Source organism: Suncus etruscus, chromosome 5 (genome assembly GCF_024139225.1).
Source record: "Suncus etruscus isolate mSunEtr1 chromosome 5, mSunEtr1.pri.cur, whole genome shotgun sequence".
In the NCBI taxonomy this organism is placed as follows: Eukaryota; Metazoa; Chordata; class Mammalia; order Eulipotyphla; family Soricidae; genus Suncus; species Suncus etruscus.
Genome location: NC_064852.1, coordinates 109,412,068 through 109,438,411, shown reverse-complemented (window position 1 = coordinate 109,438,411; position 26,344 = coordinate 109,412,068). Strand labels below are relative to the sequence as shown.

General features: G+C 51.0%; 1 protein-coding gene across 1 annotated transcript in view; it reads left to right on the top strand.

Moving 5' to 3' along the window:
• Positions 1-8,021: 8,021 nt before the first annotated feature.
• Positions 8,022-26,344, top strand: part of FARP2 (FERM, ARH/RhoGEF and pleckstrin domain protein 2) — a 57,234-nt gene continuing 38,911 nt past the window's right edge. Inside the window, 4 exon segments of the mRNA XM_049772888.1 lie at positions 8,022-8,222; positions 21,871-21,975; positions 22,446-22,488; positions 25,949-26,027. Of these exon segments, the coding sequence (XP_049628845.1) occupies positions 8,022-8,222; positions 21,871-21,975; positions 22,446-22,488; positions 25,949-26,027 (428 nt within the window).

The following is a 26,344-nucleotide window of genomic DNA, read 5'->3' as shown; positions in this document are numbered from 1 at the left end:
ATGAAAGGGCAGGTCACCTCTGTGGGTGGCATGGGGTCTTCTGCTGTGGTGGCAGCACAAAGACACAGCTGTTTTGCCACGACTGGTTCCTAGAGAGCATGTCCCAGGTGTCACTGATGGGTGCCCTTCTATGTCACTCCTGGCCCATACTGTTTACTGCAGTTCATAAAGGGAGCAGGGTAGAGTCATACCTGAGGTGGTTGGTGCCAACCAAGACTTTAAAACTTGTCTGCAGTCATGAATTGGTTAGGTAACAGAAGCACTAGGTGGGCATATCCAGTGCCCTCTGCCTTCCTGATGAGAGGCAGCACTGGGGTGGAACTGAGGGTGGTGGCCAGTTGCTTCTTGCTGATTCTGCTTCTCCTCTTTTTAAAACTGTCATGTGGAATAATGAGAATCCCATGTAAGTACCCAGATGAGTTTCTTTTGATGTCTTTGGTCTTCAGCACCCCGATTCCCCAAGCCTCTTTTTTGTTCTTCTCTGTTGATACAGAGAAACAATAACCAGACAGCAGATGTTGCTTCACATCTGTGAAAATGTGTTGTTTTCTGTTTTCCCAGAAGATCTTCTTCAGGATAGAGGAGACACTGGCTGGGCCCTGCAGCTCCACATGCTTTGTCTTCAGTCTCTACTGATCCCCAAGCCCAACGTTCTCCTTTTCGCTGGATGTCCTTTTTGATATGATGCACTCACAGTATTTGTATTTCTTGGTCCTTATACTTTCTGTTTTGTGAGGTAAACTATTCTTCTCCATAACTAACCACTTTCTGGATGAGCATATATAGTTAATGTTGAATTTCTTTAATTCGATTAGCCTAACTAATCATTGAGGTGCACTCTTGATTGATTTCTAGAACATTCAGATTTTCCCCAGATTGACCCTGATGGTAGTGAGATGAATCTGGCAGTCATGAAAGATGAGCACGGGGCTGTTCCCTGGCCAGGCGACACCCCGGGAGGTCTCTGTGCTTTGGTCGGGCACAGCCTCTGATACCTGTCCACCCTGTCACTCCATCACCTATTTCTTGCCAAAGAAAACAAATTGTGATGTATGTGCTCATACTGAAGTACCTTTTTTTTTTGTTTTGGTTTTTGGGCCACACCCGGTGACGCTCAGGGGTTACTCCTGGCTATGCACGGTGACGCTCAGGGGTTACTCCTGGCTATGCGCTCAGAAATCGCCCTTAGCTTTAGGGACCATATGAGACGCCAGGGGTCCATCACATGGGTCAGCCATATGCAAGGCAAATGCCTTAACCTTGTGCTACCACTCTACCACTCCCTAAAGTACCTTTTTTTTAAAGACACCTAGGGGTGAATGTCAGGAAGTTACTGAATTCTGATATTGCATTATTTTTAAAATTCCTATGCAGAGTCTTAGCACAGACAACTGGTTGTTTTCCTCTAAACTGCCTATATTCTGCTAAGGAGAATAATATCAAGGTTCTGATTTTCCTATGCAGTACTCATATTTTAAAGAATCTCTTTAGGGAAAACTTGCGGTTGAGGGCTGGAACACCAGCCTTTCATGTTTTTATACTGGACTGCACTTTACTGGCTCTGACCACAGAGTGGGGACACCAGGTGAGGTGCTGACCCTTATAACCCACAACAGCCTCAGGCAGCTGGTCTCCCAGGGACCCGGAGGGAGGCAGAGCCGAAGGCGTGTACTTCTTAGTGTCTCATTGTCCTCACTGCTGCCACCTCCTTACACTGCACAGACACCTCTCTGCCTCATTGTGTCCCACCTGACAAGTATCCCCAGGCCTTGGGTCCCATCCCCTATTCCCCATTGAGTATCCCTGTGGTACACACCAGGTTTATTTCCCATCCACATTGATGGAGGAGGGTGGTTAAGTTTGGGTCAGACTAGAAGGAAAGTGTGATGGTCAGTCTGCAGACTAGTTCCCCTCCCTACTCTGCATGTTTCAAGTGACTAGGGCTCACCAGGACAGGCGCGGTGCTCTAAAGACTACAAGGCCACCAGGGTCCCCTCTGGCGTCTGGACAAGCTGTGCTGGTCAGGGCTGTGCAGGTGAAGAGTATCGACCCCAGCACTGTTGGGGAGCCGTGAACACTGGTACTGTTTTGCTGGTGCACCTTCATACCCCTCTAAAGCAGTACTGCAGCTAACAAGTAACTGCCCTTTCTAAGAGGTCATCTTTGCCTGTAGAAAATGTATTCTGAGGTCAGAGAGGACAGGGTTAAGGTGCTTTGTAGTCAGCCCCTGGTTGGATCCCTGGTATAACCAAGTCCCTCAAGCCACCTCCTGGTGTATTTCAGAACCTCTGCTCCCCACTCCCCAAAAAAAGTATTTTGAAGACTTAATTTTACACAATTTATATTCACTAAAACTAACCTTTTGTCAATAAAGCACTATTGTTTAGATATTACATGAATACTTGTTCTTTACTAGGGAGAGGGAGGGGTGGGCTATAATAGGAAAGGAAAAACTGGGGCTGGAGAGGGGAATATTTCTTTACATTATTAGCATCAATACCGGACAGCTTTGATGATTCTGGCCCAAGAGCCGTCGAGACTAGGAAGCAGGATTATATCAAGGTGGTCTTCTTCTGCTTCATGGATGGTCGGGTACAATATGCCATTGCAGGATCATTTGCCTGTCATGGGTGGAACTAGGCACCACCACGTAAGTCACACACACACCACCACACGATATACATGCACACACGCACGCTCAGTGAAAGAACAAAAAACTGACAGGAAAGCTGTAGGTGCACTGGGAGGCCTTAGAGCTGACCTGTGTTGCCTCCCTTAAGCCACCCTGCACCTTTCTACCACCTGGCCCCTGGCTCCCATTCTGCAGCCACCCACTGTACGAGGGAATGTATGTGGGAAATAGAAAGCCTGTCGGGCCAGGCGGTGGCGCTAAAGGTAAGGTGCCTGCCTTGCCTGCGCTAGCCTTGGACGGACCGAGGTTTGATCCCCCGGTGTCCCATATGGTCCCCCAAGCCAGGAGCAACCCCTGAGCATTACTGGGTGTGGCCCAAAAAAAAAAAAAAAAAAAAGAAAGCCTGTCTAGAGTACAGGCGGGGGTTGGGTGGGGAGGAGGGAGACTTGGGACATTGGTGATGGGAATGTTGCCCTGGTGATGGGTGGTGTTCTTTACATGACTGAAACCCAAACACAATCATGTATGTAATAAAGTTGTTTAAAAAAAAAGGGAAGAAAAATGTCCCTGCAAAAAAAAAAAAAAAAGTTGCTGCCACCCACCCAGCCTCAGACACAGCTGGGTCAGGGACAAAGGAAGGAGTGTCCACAGGACTGCAGAATACTAGCCTGGGTACAGAGTGAGCCCTGCAGATGGTACCAAGTGTGAGCCTAGTGCTGGGGTTGTGTGCTTGGAAGCTAATCTTGGTGCAGAGACCTCCGTGTGCCTATTCCACTGAGCCTGGACACTGAGCTCCTGGGTCCTAGGGGCACAGGGCTGCCGAGCTGGGCGCAGCCCGCCACCCTGCCCTGCCCTGCCCTGCCCTGCCCTGCCCTGTCCCTCCGGCCCAGCCTTGAAACTTCGAAGTGCAGAGGGAGGAGGCGGGTCCTTGACGGCAGCTGCCTGGGACTCGGACCCGCCCTGCCAGCGAGTCTGCCCAATAGCATCCCGACTCGGGAGGTTTCCTCTCGCCCGCCCCTGAAGGCCGGCGAGCCAATCGGCAGCGCTAGGAGGCGCTAGGAGGCTCCTCCGGAGGCCGGCGGTCCAATCGGGGGCGCGTCCGCGGGGGCGGGAGCGTGGCCGCAGCGGGCGGCCCGCGGGCAGTCGGGAGCGGGCGGAGCCGGCGCGGAGCGGAGGCCGCGCGGACGGACGGAGCGACGGACAGACAGGCGCGCGGCTGGGCGGAGGTGAGGACGCGAGGCCACGGGCCGGAGGAGCCGCGGCCGGGCAGGCGGGAAAGGCTGCGGGCGCGAACAGGCAGAGGCGGCTCAGGCCGTCCGGGCGGAGGCCCCGGGGCCGGCGGGGAAGAGGCCGCGGCCCGCAGCTTCACCGAGGAGCCCAACCCGGCTCGGGAAGGCCTGGGGCGGCGGCCCGCTGCGCGGCCTAGGCAGGACAGAGCTGTCCCGTGCAGGGTCGATCGGGGAGGACGCGCCCGGGACGGGATCGGTGGCTGTCCGCGTGAAGGGTGGGCCCGGCAGGGGCTGTCCGAGTGCAGTGGCGGACAGGGAGGACGGGGACGGAGGCCGTGGCCTGGAGGAAGGAGACAGGCCGGGGCTCTGCGCAGAGCGTCGGGGAGCAGGGACTGTCCACGTGGAGGACGCGGTGGGCAGGCCTCCCAGGGGCCGCAGGTGCAGAGTGCAGCCACACCCTCCGTGGCTTTGTCACTAGTGTTTCTAGTTGTCTCTAGTTCTTTGTCACTAGTTGAGAGGCTGTATAGGTCTCCCCTCCCCTCCCCTCCTCGCCACTGGAATCTCCCACAGCCAAGATCTGCTGCTTCGCCCCAGGTCTGAATGCCTGGATGGGCTGCACCCCTGGTTGACTGCAAAGGTTGCTGGGGCGGCTGGCAGGGAGCCATGTGCCCAGAGCGCTGCCCTGTTTCCTGCAACTGGGCTGGGCTGACTCACCTGCAGAACATCCTTGCAGTTCCTTTCCCACGGAGATGCTGAGGTGCATCCCTGTTCTCTACTCAGTCGTGGGCGAGAGAAGGGAGTTAATATTTACTTCCCAGGGCTTGTGCATAGGATAGTGCCTGACTGGCATGATCCCTGGCACCCCATAGGGTTCCTGGCACCCCGTAGGGAGTGGCCCCCGAGTACAGAGCCGGAAGTGAAGACAGCACCGCAAAGTATGGCCCCTAACAACCATATTTACCTGGATATCTGTGAGCACTGAGAATCAGCAGGACCGCCATGGGAAACTGGACTTTTTGTGAAGATAGCCTGGTGGAAGTGTCGGTGTCTGAGGCTCCATTCGAGACCTCATTTTTTGCTTAGGCAAAAATCTCCCACGTTTGAGGTCGGGGGCCACGAAAAAGTACAGTGGGCAGGATATTTGTCTTGTAACATTCAACCTGGGTCCCACCCCCTGCACCCCACCTGGTTTCTTGAGCACCACCAGGAGTAACCCCTGGGTACAGAGCCTGGAGAAATCCCAGAGCATGACTGATCATGATCCATGAACGGCAACTGAGGTCAGAGACCGCTTAGGGCTGGAACACAGATCTTGCCAGCAGGACTGTAGGGGCCCTTTTAGCCCTCATGATGTTCCTGATCCCCTGAGCAGGCCTGGGAGAACCCCCAGTACAAATCTGGGGGTACCCCCTGATGATTCCCAATGTGGCTTAAAACAGGCTGGAAACAGAAGAATTTTTTTTAAGCCATTAGCAAGATGAATGGTGCCCAGTAAGTGTTTCCAACTGTCAACCTCTGCTCTTGGGCAGAAACTTCTGAGTATGCACAGCCCTACCTGCCTTGTCTCCTCCCCATGCCCTACCACTGCCTCCCCTGCCTTCTCTCCAAGCCTCTCTCCTGTCCTCTCTCCTTTTAGTAGCTTACCCTGCACAGGGCAGGGTAAACCCCAGAGCAAGGACCCATTCTCTACACCCCATTCTCCACACCCAGTGCTACCATACCTCTCTCATTGGTGATGTCCTGCTTATCCCACTGCCAGGCTCTCATGTGGGCCCAAGGAAGTGAGGGCGGACATGCAGCATTAGCCCACAGCACCCAGTGTTGGGAAGGTTCTGGGAGTAGTCACATCACTGAGCTTTGGGAAACTGGCACAAGCCCCGGCTTTTGGAATTGTCACTTTCTGAGAACATACAGCTGAGTGGCCCAGGGGAGCATCTCCACATGGCCTCATCCACAGGACCCTCACGCCCTTCCTCCGAGCCATGCAGCAGCCTGGAACATAAACTGTAACCCAGGCACATGCCCTCTCAGCTGCACCCTCAGCTCCCCAGCCCAGCATATTCTTGCCTTGGGAAGCCCCCCACCCCCAGCCCTGCTGCTGAGCTGAAGGAACCCTCCTCCAGCCAGGCTGGCAGCAGCCCTGCTCTCTCTTCTGTCCTGACTTCCCTCCTCCTCCCCTGTCTCGTCCCTCTCTTCCAGGTGTGGAGCGGACCAGCTGTCTCCCCACACTCCTGCATGCCCCTCATTTCACCTCTCCTATGCCCCGAGAGCCCAAGGCCTCTTGGTCTTCTCCCTTTGGAATTCTAGGGGCTCCTCTGTCTCCCCCAGATTTGCACCTGTATGAGGTGATCAGTGGACACTGCTGGGCTTGAAGGCACAGTAGTTCCCAGGGTTGTGGGCTTGGAGTTCGTGTGTCTGGCATTGTGTGATCTTCCTCCGCAAAAAAGTCCCATGTCAGGCATCAGACCTGATTTGGGAAGTAGCATGAAAACAAAGGTGTTCCAGTGCAGAAAAAGCAGGACAGAGCCAGAGAGAGCCAAGGGGCTGGTGCACAGCTTTAGGCCCGGCACCACGTGGTTTCCCCATTTCTGCTTGGGGAGCACTGCTGGGTGTGGCCCCCAACTCCTAGCCCCCCAAATAGCAGTCAATGATGTAAACATCACTGAACTTAGAAAATAATATACTAATTGTGTGAGCCACCTCCGCTTCTTGTGACGGAGAATAGGAAGAATTCAGAGACTTCTCAGCAGAGCTGTTAACAGTTTGGTTACAGACCAGCCCAAGAAAACAGGATTGTCCGTGTAGACACACCGTCATTGGGAAATGGTTTTTTTGGTTTCTTTTGGTGCTGAGATCCTTTGGTGCACATGAGGCTTGTCAGCTCCAGCACTACCATGTCTGAAACAACTGCTGGGACAGTAGAATATGTTGCTGATCCCAGTGGTACACAACCAACTGACAACAAACCACCTCTGAGATATCAGGACCCTGGGGCCCACAGTGTCTCGCTGGGCAGAGCCCTAGTCTGAGTGCATAGAAAAGCACTTCTGCCCTGCCTTGTCGTGCTCGCACATTCACTTGCCTGCAGCTCGGGTGCTCCTGAACCATCCAGAGGAACACACACACAAACACACAAACGTACACATGAGCACACCCATGAACACATGTGTGAGCATGAACATACATACACACATGAACACACACGTCTTCCACCTGTGTTGAGCAAAGGGACTCGAGGAACTCTGCACTGGGCCCTTACTAGAGGGTCATACCAAGTCCCAACCACAGCCCAAGCCTGGTACAGACCCTCCCTCCTTTCTGTGCAGGGTCCCACTGGGGGTCACCCAAGAGACAGTGTGAGATCAGCAAAGGAAAGAAACCCCAGTCTGTGGCCTTGGCTTCTGAGACCAATGTCGGGTGCATGGGGTCTAGTCTGGGCAGGGAAGAGAGCCGGTAGACTGGCCTTCCTCCTTCCTTCCCTTTTCCTTCCTTCCTTCCTTCCTTCCTTCCTTCCTTCCTTCCTTCCTTCCTTCCTTCCTTCCTTCCTTCCTTCCTTCCTTCCTTCCTTCCTTCCTCCCTTCCCTCCCTCCCTCCCTCCCTCCCTCCCTCCCTCCTTCCCTGCTGCTCCATGTGTGCTTGACCCTGCAGACAGCTCAGCGGCAGAGGCAACCACTATGGAGCCTTCCTTGGGGCTTGGACACAGGCCCTGCTGGCGTCGTATCTCCTGGCCAAGCTGGGTGAGCACTCATGAGGTTTGCACCGCCTGGTTGGCCAAGCACTCACCAAACACGACTGTTCAGGGTGATGTCAATTACCATTTTATGCTTCACTGGTTGTTGTGTGCAGGAAAAACATCTTTTCCACTTTTTGATAGAACTTAAAACTGTACAAGTTGCAGAGATGATGCAGAGGTGGCCAGAGAGAGGCCCAGGGTTGAGGCGCTTGCCTCCACTCTCATCCAGACCCAGCATCATGTAGGGTCTCCACGCATCACCAGGAGTGGTTCCTGGCATGGCACGAGCTGGCCCCAACCAACCAATCAAGCGACAAACTCAGGCCGAGTCACAGGGTCCATGTTTGCCAATGCTGCATTTAGGCTTGATCTTTTTCTGCTTGTTTCTCCATGAGCAGCTGTTGTCATCTGTGCTTCTCTTTCAGGAATGGGGGAGATAGAGGGCACCTACCGAGCCCTGCAGACCCCCGAAGCGCGTCTGGGCACTCAGACGATGCCCATGGGCATGAGCACCCTGGAACCTGGCCAGGGTCTCGGGGCTGTGACTGTGGCCAGTAGTACGCCGGAGAAGCTCCTTCCTGTGCGGGTGAGACTGCTAGACGACTCCATGGAGACCTTTGCCACTGAGGTAAGCACAGAGGGTGGGGCCTGTTCCTGCTCTTTCTGGAAGTTTCCATCAAGGTTCCTTTCACTGTCACTCCTCTGCCTCCTCCCCCTTGGGCTGGCCCCTGACTGAGTGGACAGTTCACTGCCACCAGCCAGAGTCAAGGGCCTGACATGGTGTGGGGGGGAGGGAGCTGGGGGATGGTGGTCACAACACCCTTCTGGGTGGCCTGGAAAGAGTGAGCGTTCCCTGGATCAGCCAGGCACAAGTCACCACAGAACCATATATGGCTGGGGATACCTCGGAGGTGAGGTGAGGTGAGGTCTACTCTGAGGACTGAGGCTGTAGTGACGTCCAGCAGCATTGTATGTGCCTACTAAGTCCTGGGTTCTCAGCCAGAGTGCTCACAGACTCCTCAGAGAGTGTTCAGAGTCACTCCAGCCTGTGCTTGGAGATGCCTGAGTGTGCTCATTGACACCTCAGCATGGCCTCGAAGGCACCCCAGAGTGTGGGAGCCAGAGTAGCAACATCCGCAGCAAAGGGAAGGAAATGAAAAAATATTTTATTTTATTTTATTTTATTTTATTTTATTTTATTTATTTATTTATTTATTTTTGTTTTTTCGGTCATACCCGGCAGCACTCAGGGGTTACTCCTGGCTCCATGCACAGAAATCGCCCCTGGCAGGCACAGGGAACCATATAGGATGCCGGGATTCGAACCAATGACCTTCTACATAAAAGGCAAATACCTTACCTCCATGCTATCTCTCTGGCCCCTTGGTTTTCTTTTATTTATTTATTTATTTTTGGTTTTTAGGTCATACCTGGCAGCGCTCAGGGGTTATTCCTCTTTGCTCAGACATCACTCCTGGAAGGCTCAGGGGACCATGTGGGATGCTGGGATTCGAACCGCTGTCTGTCCTGTGTTGGTTGCATGCAATGCCTTACTGCTATCGCTTTGGCTCTTTGGTTTTCGTTTTGTTTTGTTTTGGGGCCACACCCGGTGACAATCAAGGGTTACTCCTGGCTATGCGCTCAGAAATTGTCCCTGGCTTGGGGGACTATATGGGACGCTGGGGGATCGAACCCATAGTCCATCCTAGGTCAGCCATGTGCAAGGCAAATGCCCTGCTGCTGTGCCACCACTCTGGCCTCAAGACTTGGTTTTTTATATCAGCAAGATTATAATGCCTAACTTGAAAATTATCTGGCATTAGACAAGAAAATAGTTGAATGTGAGACATATTTATATATTAAGTAGCAATCTTAAGTATGTGATACTCTATAACCCATTTTTTCTTATTTTGTAAATAGTATTTGAATGAGTTTTTTTTAAAGTAGAACCATACTTATTAGAACGTGACAAATTATAGCATGGAAATAAAGGACAGATGATAGCCTTTTTACAATATAAATGGAAATATGACAGGAACTGCTCAATTTAACCCAAGTCAATTTAAAGAGCCCAAATTTACTTTTATTCATTGGCATTGAACTCTCAATTTTGCATCACAGTAGCCCATGAATGTGGCATCTAATGATTGAATGGGTGGAGGCCTCTCACCCAAGCAGATCTCACCAGAAGGAAATGTTTAATGAGTCACTTTCCTCTTCAGTGATGAATAAATTCTCTTACCATCTTCTGGAGCTCTTCTTGCCTATCGTGAACCTAACATAAAGACAAGAATCACCTGAATTGCTGTGTTTGGGTTTCTGTCACAGGGAAATGTTGCTCAGAAAAGCCACAGCCCTGAGCAGCATCTGAGAGGGAGGTGCAGGCCAGGGAAGAGGCCAAGTCCCTCTGAGCTGGGCCCACTCCTGTCTGAGTTGCCGGGACTGTCCCCAGGCTGTAGGCTGGAGTACTGGGAGACTGGTTGGACCTGTCAGCCCTGCCAGAAGGAGGGAGACAGATCAACCCTGGCCAAGCTCTGAGGCACTGCCTTCTCCCTGGAGCCTTTCCTGTCTCCTCTTTATCCTTCTTCCCTGGAGCAGTGACAAAACCAGTCTTCCATGCATGGGAAAGTGTCTCCATTCCCCAAGCACCTTGTTATTAAGATTGAGTTTTGGGAGCTGGAGTGATAGCATGGAGGTAAGATGTCTGCCTTTCATGCAGAAGGTCATTGGTTCGAATCCCAGCATCCCATATGGTCCCCCAAGCCTGCCAGGAGCAATTTCTGAGCATAGAGCCAGGAGTAACCCCTGAGCGCTGCCGGGTGTGACCCAAAAACCACCACCACCAACAAAAAAAAGATTGATTTTTGGGGCCAGAGCCATAGCACAGCGGGTAGAGCGTTTGCCCTGCATGCGGCCAACCCAGGTTTGATCCCCAGCATCTCATATGGTTCTTCGAGCCTGCCAGGAGTGATTTCTGAGTGCAGAACCAGGAGTAATCCCTGAGCACCACCAGGTGTGGCCCAGAAGCAAAAGTTTTATATTCTATTGTGATTTACCAGGTTATTCCTAATACAGTTGTTTCAGGCATTGAATATCCCAACACAAGCCCCACCATTAGTGGGACCTCCTCAGTGTTTCTCATCTCCCACCCACCACCCTAGCCTGCCCCTTGCAAGCACAAAAAAAAATTAACTTCAGATGGCTTGTTGTAACACAAAGGCAAGAGGAATGATCCAACATCGATCAACAGAACCCAGTTGGAAACCAGTGTTTTCTCTTTGGTGTTCCTACAGTTATTGTCCCAGGTTGGCTGGGCTGTGTTTGGTGCTAGCTGAGCTTCTGTGTTCCTGTTCAGGTTGGCTGGGCTGTGTTTGGTGCTAGCTGAGCTTCTGTGTTCCTGTTCAGGCTCCCTGGGCTTAGTGGCTTCCCTGCACCTTTCCGCTCAGGTTGGTGAGATTCTGCTGGGCTAACAGACTGAGATTTGGAGGTGTTGTTCCTGGATGTGGAGATGTGGAACACATTTGGTGGCCTGGCAATTTGCTGAGGTGGGGTTGTGAGGTTGGGCTATTTCTGTGGGGGGGTGTCGGCATGGCCGGGGTTACTGTGGTTCAGGCAGGAAGGGGTCACCCAGAGTGCTCGGCCTAGACCCGACTCCCTGGGAAGAGGTGACCTTGTCGTTTCTTTTCGGAGCTTGCCTAGGAGCTGGGCCGTTTTTCTGCGGGAACATGGCAGCTATGCCCAGAGTTTCTAGTAGCTGGAGTTGGGGTACCATGCTCATCCATTTCGAGAACCTGAGCATCTGTTTAAAATCCTGCTCAATGGCCTTAACCAAATACCAGCAGGACCCAGAGGAAAATCCACTTCTATTGGTAAACCTTGACAAAGCTGGATGCTGCCCACGGACATCAGACAGAATATCTCTGACCCTTTCCAAGTGCTCCAGGCAGCGTTTCCCGATGTGGCTTCTTTCATCCATACCACAGATCCTGGGCTAGAAGGGGCTAGAAGGAACTAGAAGCGGCTGTATAGAACTGGAAGGGGCTGGGAGGGCTGGGAAGACCTAGAAGGGCTGAAAGGGGCTGGAAGGTCTAGAAAGACCTAGAAAGGCTGGAGGGTGCTGGCCTTGCATGTGGCTGACTCACGTTCAATCCCTGCACCCTATATGATTCCCAAGCCTCACCAGTAGTGATCCCTGAGCATTGCTGGGTGTCACCCAAAACAAAACAAAAAGTTAGGGGCTAGGGGATATAACAGCAGTAAGGCGTTTGCTTTGTTGCAGCCAACCCATAGCCAACCCAGGACCGATCAGGGTTTGTTCCCCAGCATCCCATATGGTCTCCTGAACCTGTCAGAAGCAATTTCTGAGTGCAGACAGGAGTAATCCCTGAGCGCCACCAGGTGTGGCCCAAAAACAAACAAGTTAGATCAGCTAAATGGTGTGCTTTTTTCCCCTTGATCGGTTAACTTTTTGACTTTTGGGGGGCCACACTTGGGTGTGCTCGAAGGTCTGGATGGAGCTGGGATTAACCCAGGTCCCTTGTGCAGAACATGTGCTCAGCCCTTGAGCACTCTGACCAATGAATGACACAGTTCTGGGAGGGTATGAACAAAGAAGCTTCCAGACTTCGGGAGTCTAAGCAGTTGATTTGAGGATTGTACATGTGCCCTTTTTCTTCCCTGCTTTCCTTCCTCACTTCCCTCCATCCCAGTCACCCTGCCATTCCCTCCTTCATCCCTTCCCCTCTTCTCCCTTCAGTCCTCCCCACCCCCTCCTCCTGTCCTTTCTCCCCATCTTTCCCTTCCCCTCCTTTCTAACACTTTCCTCCCTCCTGTCCTGGAGTTGCACTTGATTCTACACAAATTCTCCCTGTCCCTACCCGCCTCGCTCAGTTGCTGTGCCTGGGAAAGCTCTGCCCGAGATGGTCTCAGACTGTGGGCTGAGCGGAGTCCTCTGGCTACGCTTAGGGAGCCTTCCACTCATGGGGGTTGGGCATGTTGTCATTTTGGAAATGTTTCTGTTTCATCTCAGCAGAGCTCCAGGGGTCTTGGCCTAACTGGCTCCTCCTGGAGCCTGAGAGTGCCTCCCTCTGTGCAGACTGCTTGAATCAGCTCCATGACACGTTCGCAGGGTGCATGAAGGGCAGAGGGGTCTGGCTTCAGCTGATGGGGGCCCCACTGAGCAGTTCTGGCCCACCTTCCATTTCTGGGCGACCCCACAGGGATCACTGGACTGGCTGGCTTTGCTTTCTATTTCAGGGTCACACCTGGTCGTGCTCCAGGCTCTGTGCTCAGGGATCACTCCTGTTGGGACTCAGGATTTGAGCCTAGGTTGGCCACAAGCCAGGCCAGTGTCCTCCCCATGGTACTATTGCCCCAGCCCCAATCCCATTTTTAAGATTCACAAATGTGAGAAGTCAGAAGACAAAGCCCCAGTCCTGAGGCTTCGAGCTTGGGGACGCTCACTCCCTCCTGTGGGAAAACTTCAGGCTTACAGGCTAGAAAGAAATAGTCCAAATTCCAGAGAGTATCATAGCCAGATGTTTGTCGTTGCTCCTACAAGAACATCCTAAATATGGCAAACCCACCACCCTGGAACTTATTTTGGTCTATTCGCAGAAGAAAAGTGAATCATTGAGCATCATTGAGCAGTTTCGGCTAATCTGGGTTTTCTACAAAGCACGGTGTTTCTACCAGACTGTTAGGGTGTGCCTGGCCCTTGATTTTCTCTTGGAAAATCTGTTTCCCACTGACGTGGGCCAGGAGTGGGGCTGGTGGGCTCAGAGACAGCCATGGGCTGTTTTTATTTCTCATTACTCTGTTGTGTTGATGCTGCCAGAGCCAGCACACATACAGACACATCCATACACATGGAAACACAGATGCACACACAGCACACAGTGTACCACACACATGCACGTGCATGCATGGCATTACAGTGCACCTACTCAGAAACATGGATGTATGGCATCACACAGTGCACACACAAATGGTGCAACCCTCGGTGAGGGACCCCCGACCCTCGGGGGTGTGGGAATGAGGGTCGCTAGTAATTTGTGGGTCCGATCTGTGAAATAAACTTGAGAGGTTAGTAAGAAAGACCCTTAAGGCAACTCATGCTGTTCAAAAGGGCTTTATTCCCCGGGGAGATCAGCTTTTAAAGGCAAAATACATCATGGGGGAGTGTTACAAGTTTCCAAGCACTCATTAGCATAAGCTGGGGCAGGTAATAGGGAGGGGTAAAGAGGTAGACCTGAGCACATGTTTGTACTGAAAGCACGAGTTTATACTGAAAGCACAAGATTCAAACAGGGTCTTATAAATTTTACTCAGCAAGCATAAATAAAACATCAGCTGTAAACACATTAATCTTTTGCTAACACAAAGGCAAGTTGCTCTATATGGGTAATTTTCTCTGGCTGGGTATATTGGGCTGCTTTGAATTATTATAGTGTTTGTCTATTTCCTTTGTCCTCAGGGCATGGGTGCCTCTGGTCATGTGGGTAACAAGGTCAGGACACCCTTTTGTTCTAGGTTCCATCAGCTCTGCTCCCCACAAAATGGTATCACATGGTGCACACATCATCTGCATCCATGACACCACACACTGCACAAATACATGTGTATGGCATTACACAGTATGCAAATGTGTGTGCATATCACACAGCAGACATGTGTGCATGGCATAACACTGCATATTGCACTGTGTGACATTGCATAGTGTTGCATGCATGGCATCACAGTGCACACATGTGTGCGCAGGTGATACCACACTGGATGCACATTATCACATGATTTGTGTGTACATACATGGCAGCAAATACATGTGTGCATGCTATCGTGTGTGCACAGGCACACATGCATGCATGGCACAACACAGTGCACACACTGGCACACATGTTTGACACCTCACATGCATGTACAAGATCACCCTCTGCGTAGCGCACAGGTCCAGGTGTGTATCCATATGTGTCCACCTATGTGCTACCCCATGCTCAGATCATACAGATGCACACAAGCACACACAGAAATGAGCACACGTGAGCACAGTTGTGTACTTACATACACATGTGTGCACACAGGCATGCATATACTGGCACACAACTATGCATGTACTCATGTGTGCAGGCATATATGTACAGGTACACACATATAGGTGCATACATTTGCCAGGGTTTGTGTCTGTCAGCTGAGTCAAAATGCTGAATAAAGAGGCTGCAGGTGCAGAGGGAGAGCAGGGAGAGGCCGTCATGTCTGCAGGAATGTTTTGGAGAGAGACATTCTCTCAGCAGGACCCACAGAGACAGACACTCGGAACTTAACCCACAGAGGAGTCCCAGAGGCTGGAGCTAGAGCCCCAAAGCCTAAGAAGAGATGCCACATCACCTCCTTTTTGGTTCCCATGCTCACTTCCTACATGATGTTTCCACACTCACCTCTTCCATGGGCTCCACTCACCTCCTCCGGGGTCCCACACTACTTCTATGTGGGGTCCCACATTCACGACCTCCTTTGGGGTCCCTGCTCATCTCCAACCCACACCCCCTTTCTGATTCTGCTGGTTTGTCTCAGGAGCCCAGGGATTTACCTTTCCTCCCCCACCTCACAGACACCCCCCCCCCAGTGCAGCTGCCCCCACAGAGGACCCTGGAGCTGACCAGCTGTCTCCTTCCTTGTCCATGGATTGACCAGTGTACTGGAACATTTACAGAGCCAAGATTGACCAGTAGAGGCAGGAGTGATTTGCACAGAGGGTAGAGCATTTGTCTTGCACTTGGCCAACCCAGGACCAATCTGGGTTTGATCCCAGACACCACATAGGATCCCCCAAGCCTGCCAGAAGTGATTTCTGAGCGCAGAGCCAGGAGTAACCCCTTGAGCGATGCCTCTGCCAGGTGTAGCCCCAAACAAAAACAAACAAAAAATTGACCAGTGTACTGGGACCACACTAAGTGGTGCTCAGGGGTTACTTTTGGCTCTGTGCTCAGAAATTACACATGGCAAGCTCAGGGGACCCTATGGGATGCCAGGAATCAAACCCAGGTCAGCCACGTGTGAGGCAAATACCTTCCCTGCTATGCTATCGCTCTAGCCCCTCCTCCTCTATCTTCACTGATGGTGACACCAGACTCTTGGCATTGCTCTCTTTCAAAATATTTGGGTTTTTTTTTTTCTTGTTCTTTGACACCCCATATGGTTCCCTGAACACTGCCAGGAGTCAGCCCTGAATTCAGCATTGTAGGGTGTGTCCCTCCAAAGAAAGCAAGATCCCTGACTGGCATAGACAAGAGCCCCACCTGTACTGGCCATGGGCTGTCCATGGCAAGGACGGCAGGTGAGGACCAGGTGCACATGACAAAAACATCATGTCACCAGGGCAGACACCAACACTGCTGAGTGCTGTATCTTGCAGTTGTAGAGATGAAAGTGTCCTCTGGGAGGCCTGGCTGAGTGCTCCTCTGTTTTGGGACACCCCTGGGAACACAGCCATCTGGGAGCTGGCGGGGAAGCCAGGAAGCCAGTGGTCACTCCTGAAAGCAGGAATGGGGTGGTGTCTGCAGCTTGTCCAGTGAGCTGCAGCCGGCCAAGGCAGCTCAGAGGGACTTTTCCCATGGGCCAGGCCCAGCACATAAAGCAGCACTTTGTTAGCTGGGCCCACTCGGTAGCATCTGCTTCTGCAGCTGGAACAATGTGCTTATGTCTCTGTGGGAGAAGCTCTTAACTCTGGGCACCCATTTTGAGTGGGAATGTGGGACATCTGCCTGTGGGCTTCAGTGCTCCAGGCACTGGGGAGGATCAGAACATCCTCTCTGCTCCATTGTCTTCCCAGGGATAGGGCGGGGCTGTGGGCCTTTCACCTCTTCTCCTGGGACAGTGGTTGGCAACCTGTGGCTCGCAAACCACATGTGGCTCTTTACACTTTTAATTTGGCTCTTCTGTGTGGCGGGCGGCCGCTCTAGGAGTCAGGACTCTACTCCTAGCCTCTGTCAGTGTGTGCCCTGTGTGGCTCTCAAAATAAAATTTCAATCGTGGTTTTGGCGAGATTTGGCTCAGTTGAAAAAAAAGGCTGCCAACCACTGCCCTGGGACAACCACCTGGGCGCAGCTCCTCTGGGGGCAAAAGCGCTGCTGACCCTCACTCCCGCTGCAGCAGGTTCATTCAAAGGCCGTGGCTTGGCATGCCCAGCATCTTAGCCCTCGGCAAGTTCTTTGGCCAGGATGTGGCCCTGAGGCATACACAAGCCAAGGCCGGTGAGCCTGGAGCTTTGAAATGGACTCAAGCAGGCATGGGTGCCTTTGACCTCCACTCAGAGGACAAGAGACCCCACTCTGCAGGGACAGAAACTGGGTGGGTCCAAGTACTCGGTCATCTGCCTCTGTGCACTCCCCCACACCACCCGGACTCATGCCCATGTGTGGCCAGCTCCAGCCCTGACTCTCCATGGCGCCATGCCAGACCCTGCCCTCTCTGTATCCGGCTGGGTACCAGTGCAAACAGGCAGCAGGTGCAGAGAGTTTCCCCAAGGCAGGCCCTGACACCACTCCGCTGGGGTTAGGGTCATGCTTCCTGAATGTTTGGGGGCTCTAGGACCACACCTTTCCATGCTTCAGGATCACTCTGGAAGTGCTGGGGTCATGCCAAGTGATGCACGGGGACCTCGCCTCTGACCTGCGACACCCTAAACTTACTTTGCAGGAAGGAGGTTCCAGGCCCACAGCTTCCCCAGGACAGGACAGGAGCAGAGGGGCTGGACTTCTGGGTCTCACAAGAAAAGGCCAGGCTGGGCTGGAGCCCAAGGTTGCTGCTGCTACCCCAGGCCCTCAGCACACACATGCATGTGGCCACCTTCCCCCATCTTTTATTGTCTCCTTTAGTCTGAATCCTGTGACCTGTAGCAAGCATATTACTGACCGCAGTTCATATTCTCTTGCTGCTATTCAACTGTCTGATTGTTTCCCAGCCACTCACTGTACGCCTGTGTTTATCGTCAGTGTAGGTATTTTCTGTAAGTAGCAAAAGTTGGTTTTGTTTCCTGATTCATCCTGTGACTTTGTTGTTTTATGAAGGAATTTAGTTCATTAACCTTTAATGAAATTATTGTTAGGAAAGGAGTTTGTTTTGTTTTATTTTTTTTGGTTTTTGGAACATACCTGGTGAAACTCAGGGGTTACTCCTGGCTATGTGCTCAGAAATCACTCTGGCTCGGGGAACTATATGGGACGCCGTGGGATCGAACTGTGGTCTGTCTTAGGTCAACCGCGTGCAAGGCAAACGCCCTACTGCTGTGGCACCGCTCTGGCCCCAGGAAAGAAGTTGGTGTCGCATCTTTATATGGAATTTAGTTGTCTGTTCTGTGCCGTTTCCTTTCACTCTGTGGCACTTCAGCATTCTTGGCAGGGCTAGATTAGACAGCAATATGTTCAGCCACTCTTTGTTTTCATTTCTTCTTCCACTTTGACAGTATTGTGGGTAGAAGATTGTGGTTGTAATTCTTTTCATTCAATGTTTTGTTTCGTTTTGGGGTGATACCTAACTTGCTCAGGGGCTACTCTTAGCTCTCTCTACCTACACTCAGGAATATCTCCTGGTGGGGCTCAGGGACCTTATGAGGGACTAGGGATCGAACCTGGTTGACTGTATGCAAAGTGAGCTCTGTTCCTACTACTATCACTCTGGCCCTTCATTCAACAACTTCTATTTTTAAACTTTATTTATTAATTGATTGATAGATTGGTTTTGGGGCCACATCCTGTGGTGCTCAGGGGCCACTCTTAGCTCTGCACTCAGAAATTGCCCCTGGCAGGCTGGGGAACCATATGGAATTCCGAGTCGGTCACATGCAAGGCAAATGCCCTGCCACTGTGCTATCACTCTGGCCCCATCAACAATTTCGTTTTTGGATCACATCCGGCAGTGCTCAGGGGTTACTCCTGGCTTCATGCTCAGAAATCGCTCCTGGCAGGCACAGGGGACCATATGGGGATGTCGGGATTTGAACCGATGGCCTTCTGCATGAAAGGCAAACGCCTTACCTCCATGCTATCTCTCCGGCCCCTCCCATCAACAATTTCTTTATGTTGTTTCATTCTTTTCTTGCTTGTATAGTTTTGCTAAAGATAGCTGCTGGAGGTTGTATGTCAGATTTTACTTCTATCTAGCAGAAAAAGTTTGCCTCTGGTTCTTAACCTATTTTTGTTTGTTTGCTTTTGTTTTGGGGCCACCACATATGCCAGTACTCAGGGGATCGTTTGGGGTATGGGGGAGCAATCAGGGTTCAACCACATATAAGGCAAGCACCATACTCACCTTACTACCTAAGTTCTTGTCTTTTTTGTTTTTGTTTTTGTTTTTGGGTCACACCCGGCCAGTGCTCAGGGGTTACTCCTGGCTCCACATTCAGAAATCACTCCTGGCAGGCTCGGGGGACCATATGGGATGCTGGGATTCGAACCAATCACCTTACCTCCATGCTATCTCTCCGGCCCCAGTTCTTGTCATTTTTATCAGTGTCTTGGCCTGGTTTTGTTTAAGGTGGCACTAGTTGGTGCTCTTTGGGCTCTTATATCTTTCTTTAGGTTGGAGAAACCCACCCTAATTATCTCTAGTCATTCTTTCCCTCTTCCATTTCCTTCTGGGACTCCTCTGATTCTGAAACTGTCCCTCTCAGCATTGTCAATAATTTCCCTAATATTCTCTTTACTTGTTTTTAGTTCTCTTTTCGTATGTGTGTGTGTATTTGGGCCACACCCAGCAGTTTTAACTTTTCATGTGTGTGTTCATGTGTTCATGTGTTTGTATGTGTGTATGTGTGTCTGTGTGTTTGGGCCATACCCGGCAGTGCTCAGGGTTTACTCATATCTCTATTTGGGGATCACATCTGGCAGGGTTTGAGGGACTATATGGGGTGCCAGGATCAAACCTGAGTTGGCTGCATGTAAAACAACCTGCTGCCCCACCAAAGCTTCTTAAATTTTGTTCCTTCTTTTTTATTTTTTTCCATCAGCTGCTCTAAGTTGAGTCTGCTTACACAAGATTTTTCTTTTTTTTTTTTTTTTTTTTTTTGGTTTTTGGGCCACACCCGGTGACGCTCAGGGGTTACTCCTGGCTATGCGCTCAGAAGTCGCTCCTGGCTTGGGGGACCATATGGGACGCCGGGGGATCGAACCGCGGTCCGTCCTAGGCTAGCGCAGGTAAGGCAGGCACCTTACCTTTAGCGCCACCGCCCGGCCCCCCAAGATTTTTCTATCAATAATCATCATCTATTTTCCTAAAATTTCTTTTTTTTTTCTTTCTTTCTTTCTTTTTTTTTTTTTTTTTTTTGGTATTTTTGGGTCACACCCAGCAGTGCTCAGGGGTTACTCCTGGCTCTACACTCAGAAATCGCTAGGGAGCCTCTGGGATTTCCTCTTCTGTTGGCATCTCTGTGCTCTTTCTTCTCTTTGGGCCTCCATGTTCTTTCTCCTGTTGGCACCTCTGTGTTCTGTTGGTGTCTCTGTTCTCTCGTTTTCCCGTCGTCTTTGGGGTCATATTTAGGTTGACAAGGGTTAGGCAGATGGTGCTGTGGGCTAGTGTTGGCAACATGCAGTGTTGGCACCTTCGGGCCTTTGCTCTCATAGTAGCTATGTTTAGGTCCCATGTTCTATGGCAAAGGGTTTTCATTTATTTGTACTTTTATGCTACTAGTCTGAAGTCTGAGGATGTCTAGCACTTCTGTGAGATGGTTGGAGCATTGTTTGGGCTTTGGGAGTAACTGGCCACACACAAGGGTTTGGAAGCTGCACTGGACTTTGCAAAAACTTTTCGAGCCACAGTATGGCCAAGCAGGGCCTCACCCCACCCCTTTGTATCTCAGATGTCTTAACAGGGTCCCACTGAGGCAGTAGAGCCAGGACGATGCACGCTTCACAGTGCTCAGCTCCTGTGCACAGTGGGGACAACCATCATTTCCATTTACTATGAAGTTTGTCCCAAGACTCCCAGGTTTTTGCCCAGCTTTTCAGTTTGTGTACACTGTAGGCCTCTACTGACCCACTCCTGATGTCTGTCTCAGGACCATCTGGGATTCTCCATACACTTCAGTGTCCGTGGCATGGTGACGGTGCTTATTGGAGGGTTGCTGGGGTATGTCACACCACTCATAACACACACACACACACACACACACACACACACACACACACACACCATGAAGAGAAATTCATATTCACTTTTTTTTTTTTTTTTTTTTTTGGTTTTTGGGTCACTCCTGGCTCTATGCTCAGAAATCACTCCTGGCAGGCTTGGGGGACTATATGGGATGCCGGGATTCAAATCACCGTTTTCTGCATGCAAGGCAAACACTATCCATGCTATCTCTCCAGTTCCCATACTCAATTTTGGTAAAAATGGAAACATTGGCATCTAAGGGCTTTAATGATCCTTGAAATGGAAGAGTATAAGCCGTCGATCCCTGGGGCACAGGAGCTGCCCTCCGAAAAGAGAAGGTCCTACGACCCAGACTTAATAAATATGAAATGAGACAAAGCTCAGACCTCAATTCTCAATAAGCTAGAAACAAACCAAAAATGAGACCCCGAGAAAAAGAAAGCAAGTAATAAATATGGAACTCACTACTCTTGGCTCAGTGCTCAGGGGTCTTGGAGATACTCCTAGATCAGTGCTCAAGAAGCCATGATGAGCTGGGGTTGAATCCTGGACCTCCTGCCTGCAGCATGGCCCCCTTCACTCTCCCCTTTCTCTACTGACCAGTCCTTGCTTGCCCAGCAAAGTGTGACACTGGACAGAGGTTCCTTCTACAGCCAGCCCTGCTGCTCATCCCACAAGCCTCAGGCTCTTTGTGGGCTGGACTATGGCCCTGTGTTCTTTCACCCACGTCAGGTACTGGTGGTCTTGGATGTGAGGCTATGTCGCTTGTCCTGGTGACAGTGGCAGCCATGACATGTCCTCCCAAGCTGATTCCTGGCCCCTGCACGGCCTGGCCTGTCTCCGAACAGCCCCTTCTCCTTGTGCTAGTGGGAAACTGCCCAGTACATGTGTCAAAAGGGCCCCCCGGCTCAGGTCACAGCTCCTGAACTGGCCAGGCTGCCAGAGCGTGAAGCCCCAGAGACGCTGTGCCCAGTGCCAGCTGAAGACTCTTTGCACACTGGGAGCCTGTCTGTATGCCATGAATGAGGGCACTGCGGACCTGGGTTCAAGGCAGATTTTCCCTGCCTGTACCCCAGGACCCACGTTCCAGAAAGTCCCTAGGTGCCACCTACTTATCTTCCTTTTTCTCACAGCCCAAGAGCCATGGCCAGGCCCTGCTGAACTCTGTGTGGAAGCGTCTGAACCTGGTGGAATACGACTATTTTGGGCTGGAGTTCCAGAATGTTCCATCTCACTGGGTACGCACTCTGGGCTCTTGTGGACTCAAGCTCAGGCTCTAAACATGCGAGGGTCCGGGAGTGGGGAGGCTGTGGGCAGACACCCAGCCTTGTCCAAGCCCGAGCACAGAAGCTGAACTGTGCTGTGGGGGCTGGGCCATGGTCTGGCCTGCACACACTGTCCTGGGTCAGAATAAGCGAGCCAAGAGCTTGGCTGTACAGGACAGGCCGACCCCAGGCCGTGAGGAGTTGCCATCCTCCAGGAATGATAATGCATGTCTGCAAGGCGCCTGTGTAGAGGACCTGAGACCCTCCTTGTGACAATGTGGTTGGTGTGGCACCGCCCTCTGGCTCATTGTTGTGGCCTGGACTTCGTGCCCTGGGCAGTGTGCAAGTGCCCCCACTTGAAGGTGTTCAGGGACGGATCAGGGACTGATCATTAAATCAGACGTGATTTGATGGAGTTGCTTACCTTTCCTCATTCTTTTTAGATCTGGCTGGATCCTGCGAAATCTGTCATAAGACAAGTACGAAGTAAGTACCTCAAGGAAGCCGCACCCTATTTTGCCTGTGAGCTGGTCCCTGCCAGGCTTTCTGATCCCAGATGGGAAGGCCCTGCCATGCCCAGAATAGGGATATAATCTGTGCTGTAGAACTGCAGCCTAATGGGACAGTATTGACCCCGTCATCCTAGTCTTATGATTGCGGACGAGGTAGCTCCAGCCTAACCTCGGGACACAGGAATCAGCCCACACTTACAAGGTGCTGCAGGCAGAGCCTTAGCCCTGCTTAGAGTTGGGTTGATCAAACACACCCCTTTAATCACAAACACGATCGTAATTATACACATAACTGTCTCTTTTTTTGACGTCTTTTCTGACCTCTAAAATGTGTGATAAGGACTGGAGCGACAGTACAGCAGGGAGGGCACTGCTGACCTTGCATATGGCTGACCAGGGTTCAATCCTCAGTATCCCTCATTATCCCTCAAGCCTGCTAAAAGTGATTCTTGAATGCAAAGCCAGAGAACCCATTGAGCACTGTAATATATGAAACAAAAAGAAAAAATAATTGGGGCCGGAGAGATAGCATGGAGGTAAGGCGTTTGCCTCTCATGCAGGAGGTCATCGGTTCGAATCCCGGCGTCCCATATATGGTCCTCCTGTGCCTGCCAGGAGCAATTTCTGAGCCTGGAGCCAGGAATAACCCCTGAGCACTGCCGGGTGTGACCCAAAAACCACAAAAAAAAAAAAAAAAAATAAGGTGATGATTGAGGTTGTTCGTGCACAGTGGAGTGGCTGCTAATAGTCTCTGGCTCCTCCCCTCCCCACCGAGATGTCCCCAGACACTCCTCTATGTCCTGTGTCCCTTCCTGGCCCCTCCTCACCCTAATGTGGCTTGATTCTATCTTTAAAGTGAAGGTGTCTAATGATGCTTCACAGATCTGATGTGAAATCTCCCACTCTCTGAAAATGAACTTCCTTCCTGCTGGGAGTCTGGTAGGTGATATGGGGCTGGGAACATTATGGCATTAACTTACCTGGAATAATTTTTCAGCCTTCCCAGTCCCAGAAAGTAACTTACCATGTAATAGCAAGCAGCACTGTGCTGCTGGCTGTCTGAAATGCAGTCTGGTTCGTATTTGCCTGTGACTGTTTCGGTTCTGCATCTGAGACCATGGGATGTTGAAAGGAGCCAGACCCCCTCTGAGAAGCTGAGGCCATCAGCTTCACAGCGCATGTTAGCAGAGTTCTTCCCCTTTTGTTTTGAGGCCACACCCAGCAGCTCTCAGGGATTATTCCTGACTATACACAGGGATCACTCTTGGAAGGCTTGAAAGACCATATTGAGTGCCAGGGACTAAAGGCAAATTATAGCCCTGTTGTCCTATTGCTTCAGCCCCTATTTTTTTCTGAGGAGAAGTACATGACTATACTGTAAGATTTCAGTAAGACTGATACCCGGGTAAGCTGATATCAGGTTTCCCTAGTTCAGCATAATGAGTAGTATGAACACTTGAACCACCACAGAATATCCTGGTTTTGGGGCTGGAGAGATAGCATGGAGGTAAGGCGTTTGCCTTTCATGCAGAAGGTCATTGGTTCAAATCCTAGCATCCCATATGGTCCCCCAAGTCTGCCAGGAGTGATTTCTGAGCATAGAGCCAGGAGTAACCCCTGAGCATTGCTGGGTGTGATCCAAAAACAAATAATAATAATAATAATAATAATAATAATAATAATAATAATAATAATAATATCCTGGTTTCAAAAATAGTCACTTTCGGGGCCGAAGAGGTGGCACTAGAGGTAAGGTGTCTGCCTTGCAAGCACTAGTGTAGGATGGACCGCGGTTCGATCTCCCGGTGTCCCATATGGTCCCCTCAAACCAGGAGCGATTTCTGAGTGCATAGCCAGGAGTAACTCCTGAGCGTCAAACGGGTGTGGCCCAAAAACAAACAAAAAAGTCAATTTCACTGTTCATGTTGCTAAGACTATAAATAGCTAAATAGGTTTTTGTGTTTTGTTTGTTGGTTTTAAGTTTTGGGGCCACACCCAGTGGTGCTCAGGGGTTACTCCTGACTTTGTGCTCAGGAATCACTCCTAGCAGTGTTCAGGGGGGCATATAGGATGTTGGTGATCAAACCCGGGTCAGCCACGTGCCAAGCAAACACCCTCCTTACTGTGCTATCATTCTGGCACTATCTTAACAGGTTAGGTTGGGTGTTTGTTGTTTTTTTTTCTTGATTTTTGGGCCATACCTGGTAACACTCAGGGGTTACTCCTGGCTATGCACTTAGAAATTGCTCCTGGCTCAGGGGACCATATGGGACGCCGGGGATGGAACCCAGGTTCGTCCTGGGTCAGCCACATGCAAGGCAAACACCCTACCACTGTGCTATCACTCTGGCCCCCATGACAGTTTTTAAGTCCCGTATAACTCTAAAACATAAACTAATATTTCAAAGTTTTAATGTGCAATATTTTGCCTTTTTGTTTGTTTTCTGAGCCACAGACAGCAGTGTTCAGGGGTCCCTGGCTCTGGACTCAAGGATCACTCCTGACAGTGCTCTGGGATCCTTGTGAAGCTGCCTGAGAGTCAAGCTCCCTGCCTGCTGTATTTTTTCTCCAGCCTCCCTGTAATTCTTTTAGGGTTTTCTTTTTTTTTTTTTTTTTTTTTTGGTTTTTGGTTTTTGGGCCACACCTGGTGTTGCTCAGGGGTTACTCCTGGCTGTCTGCTCAGAAATAGCTCCTGGCAGGCACGGGGGACCATATGGGACACCGGGATTCGAACCAACCACCTTTGGTCCTGGGTCGGCTGCTTGCAAGACAAACACCGCTGTGCTATCTCTCCGGGCCCCTTTTAGGGTTTTCTTTTTTTTTTTTTTTGTGGTTTTTGGGTCACACCCGGCAGTGCTCAGGGGTTATTCCTGGCTCCAGGCTCAGAAATTGCTCCTGGCAGGCACGGGAGGACCATATATGGGACGCCGGGATTCGAACCGATGACCTCCTGCATGAGAGGCAAACGCCTTACCTCCATGCTATCTCTCTGGCCCCCCCTTTTAGGGTTTTCTTAAATACTCTACTTAATATAAAAGTTCACATTATTATTTATATATATGAAACTTAGGACTCATGCAAAGGATATTTCTCAGTATATCTTTTTTTTTTTTGGTTTTTGGGCCACACCCGGCGGTGCTCAGGGGTTATTCCTGGCTATCTGCTCAGAAATAGCTCCTGGCAGGCACAGGGGACCATATGGAACACCAGGATTCGAACCAACCACCTTTGGTCCTGGATGGGCTGCTTGCAAGGCAAACGCCACTATGCTATCTCTCCGGGCCCAAGGATATTTCTCAGTATATCTTACTTGAAAAGATTTTCTCTGATGATCCTTTTCAAAGCTCCGGTTTGGTGGATGCTTTGTAAGTTGTGGGAGCTTTGTCAAGAAGGAGCTGGACCAATTTGTGACGTCTGCCTTTTCCTTCTAACAGGGCCAAAGAATACAGTGCTGCAGCTGGCGGTCAAGTTCTTCCCCCCTGACCCTGGTCAGCTGCAGGAAGAATATACTCGGTAAAGAGTGTGAGGGTTCGTCAGAGAGGAGGGGCCGGACCAGGGAGTGCCCAGTGGCAGTACATAGGCGTGGCATGTGGTATCTTCGTGTGTGCCCGATACTGCACTGCCCGCTGAACACCACCATGTGTGATACCCCACTCCCTTGAGAAACAAAGGGGGGGCACCATATCTGGCCATGAGAACTGTGCTGGGATGAGGAGAGCTCTGAGGCTATAGCATATGTCTGGCTGGCACAAGGCCCAGGTCAGTACCATGTGGGCCCCTGAGTCCCACACAAAGTGGCCCTAGGCCCCTAGAACTTCTGGGCTGAGTAT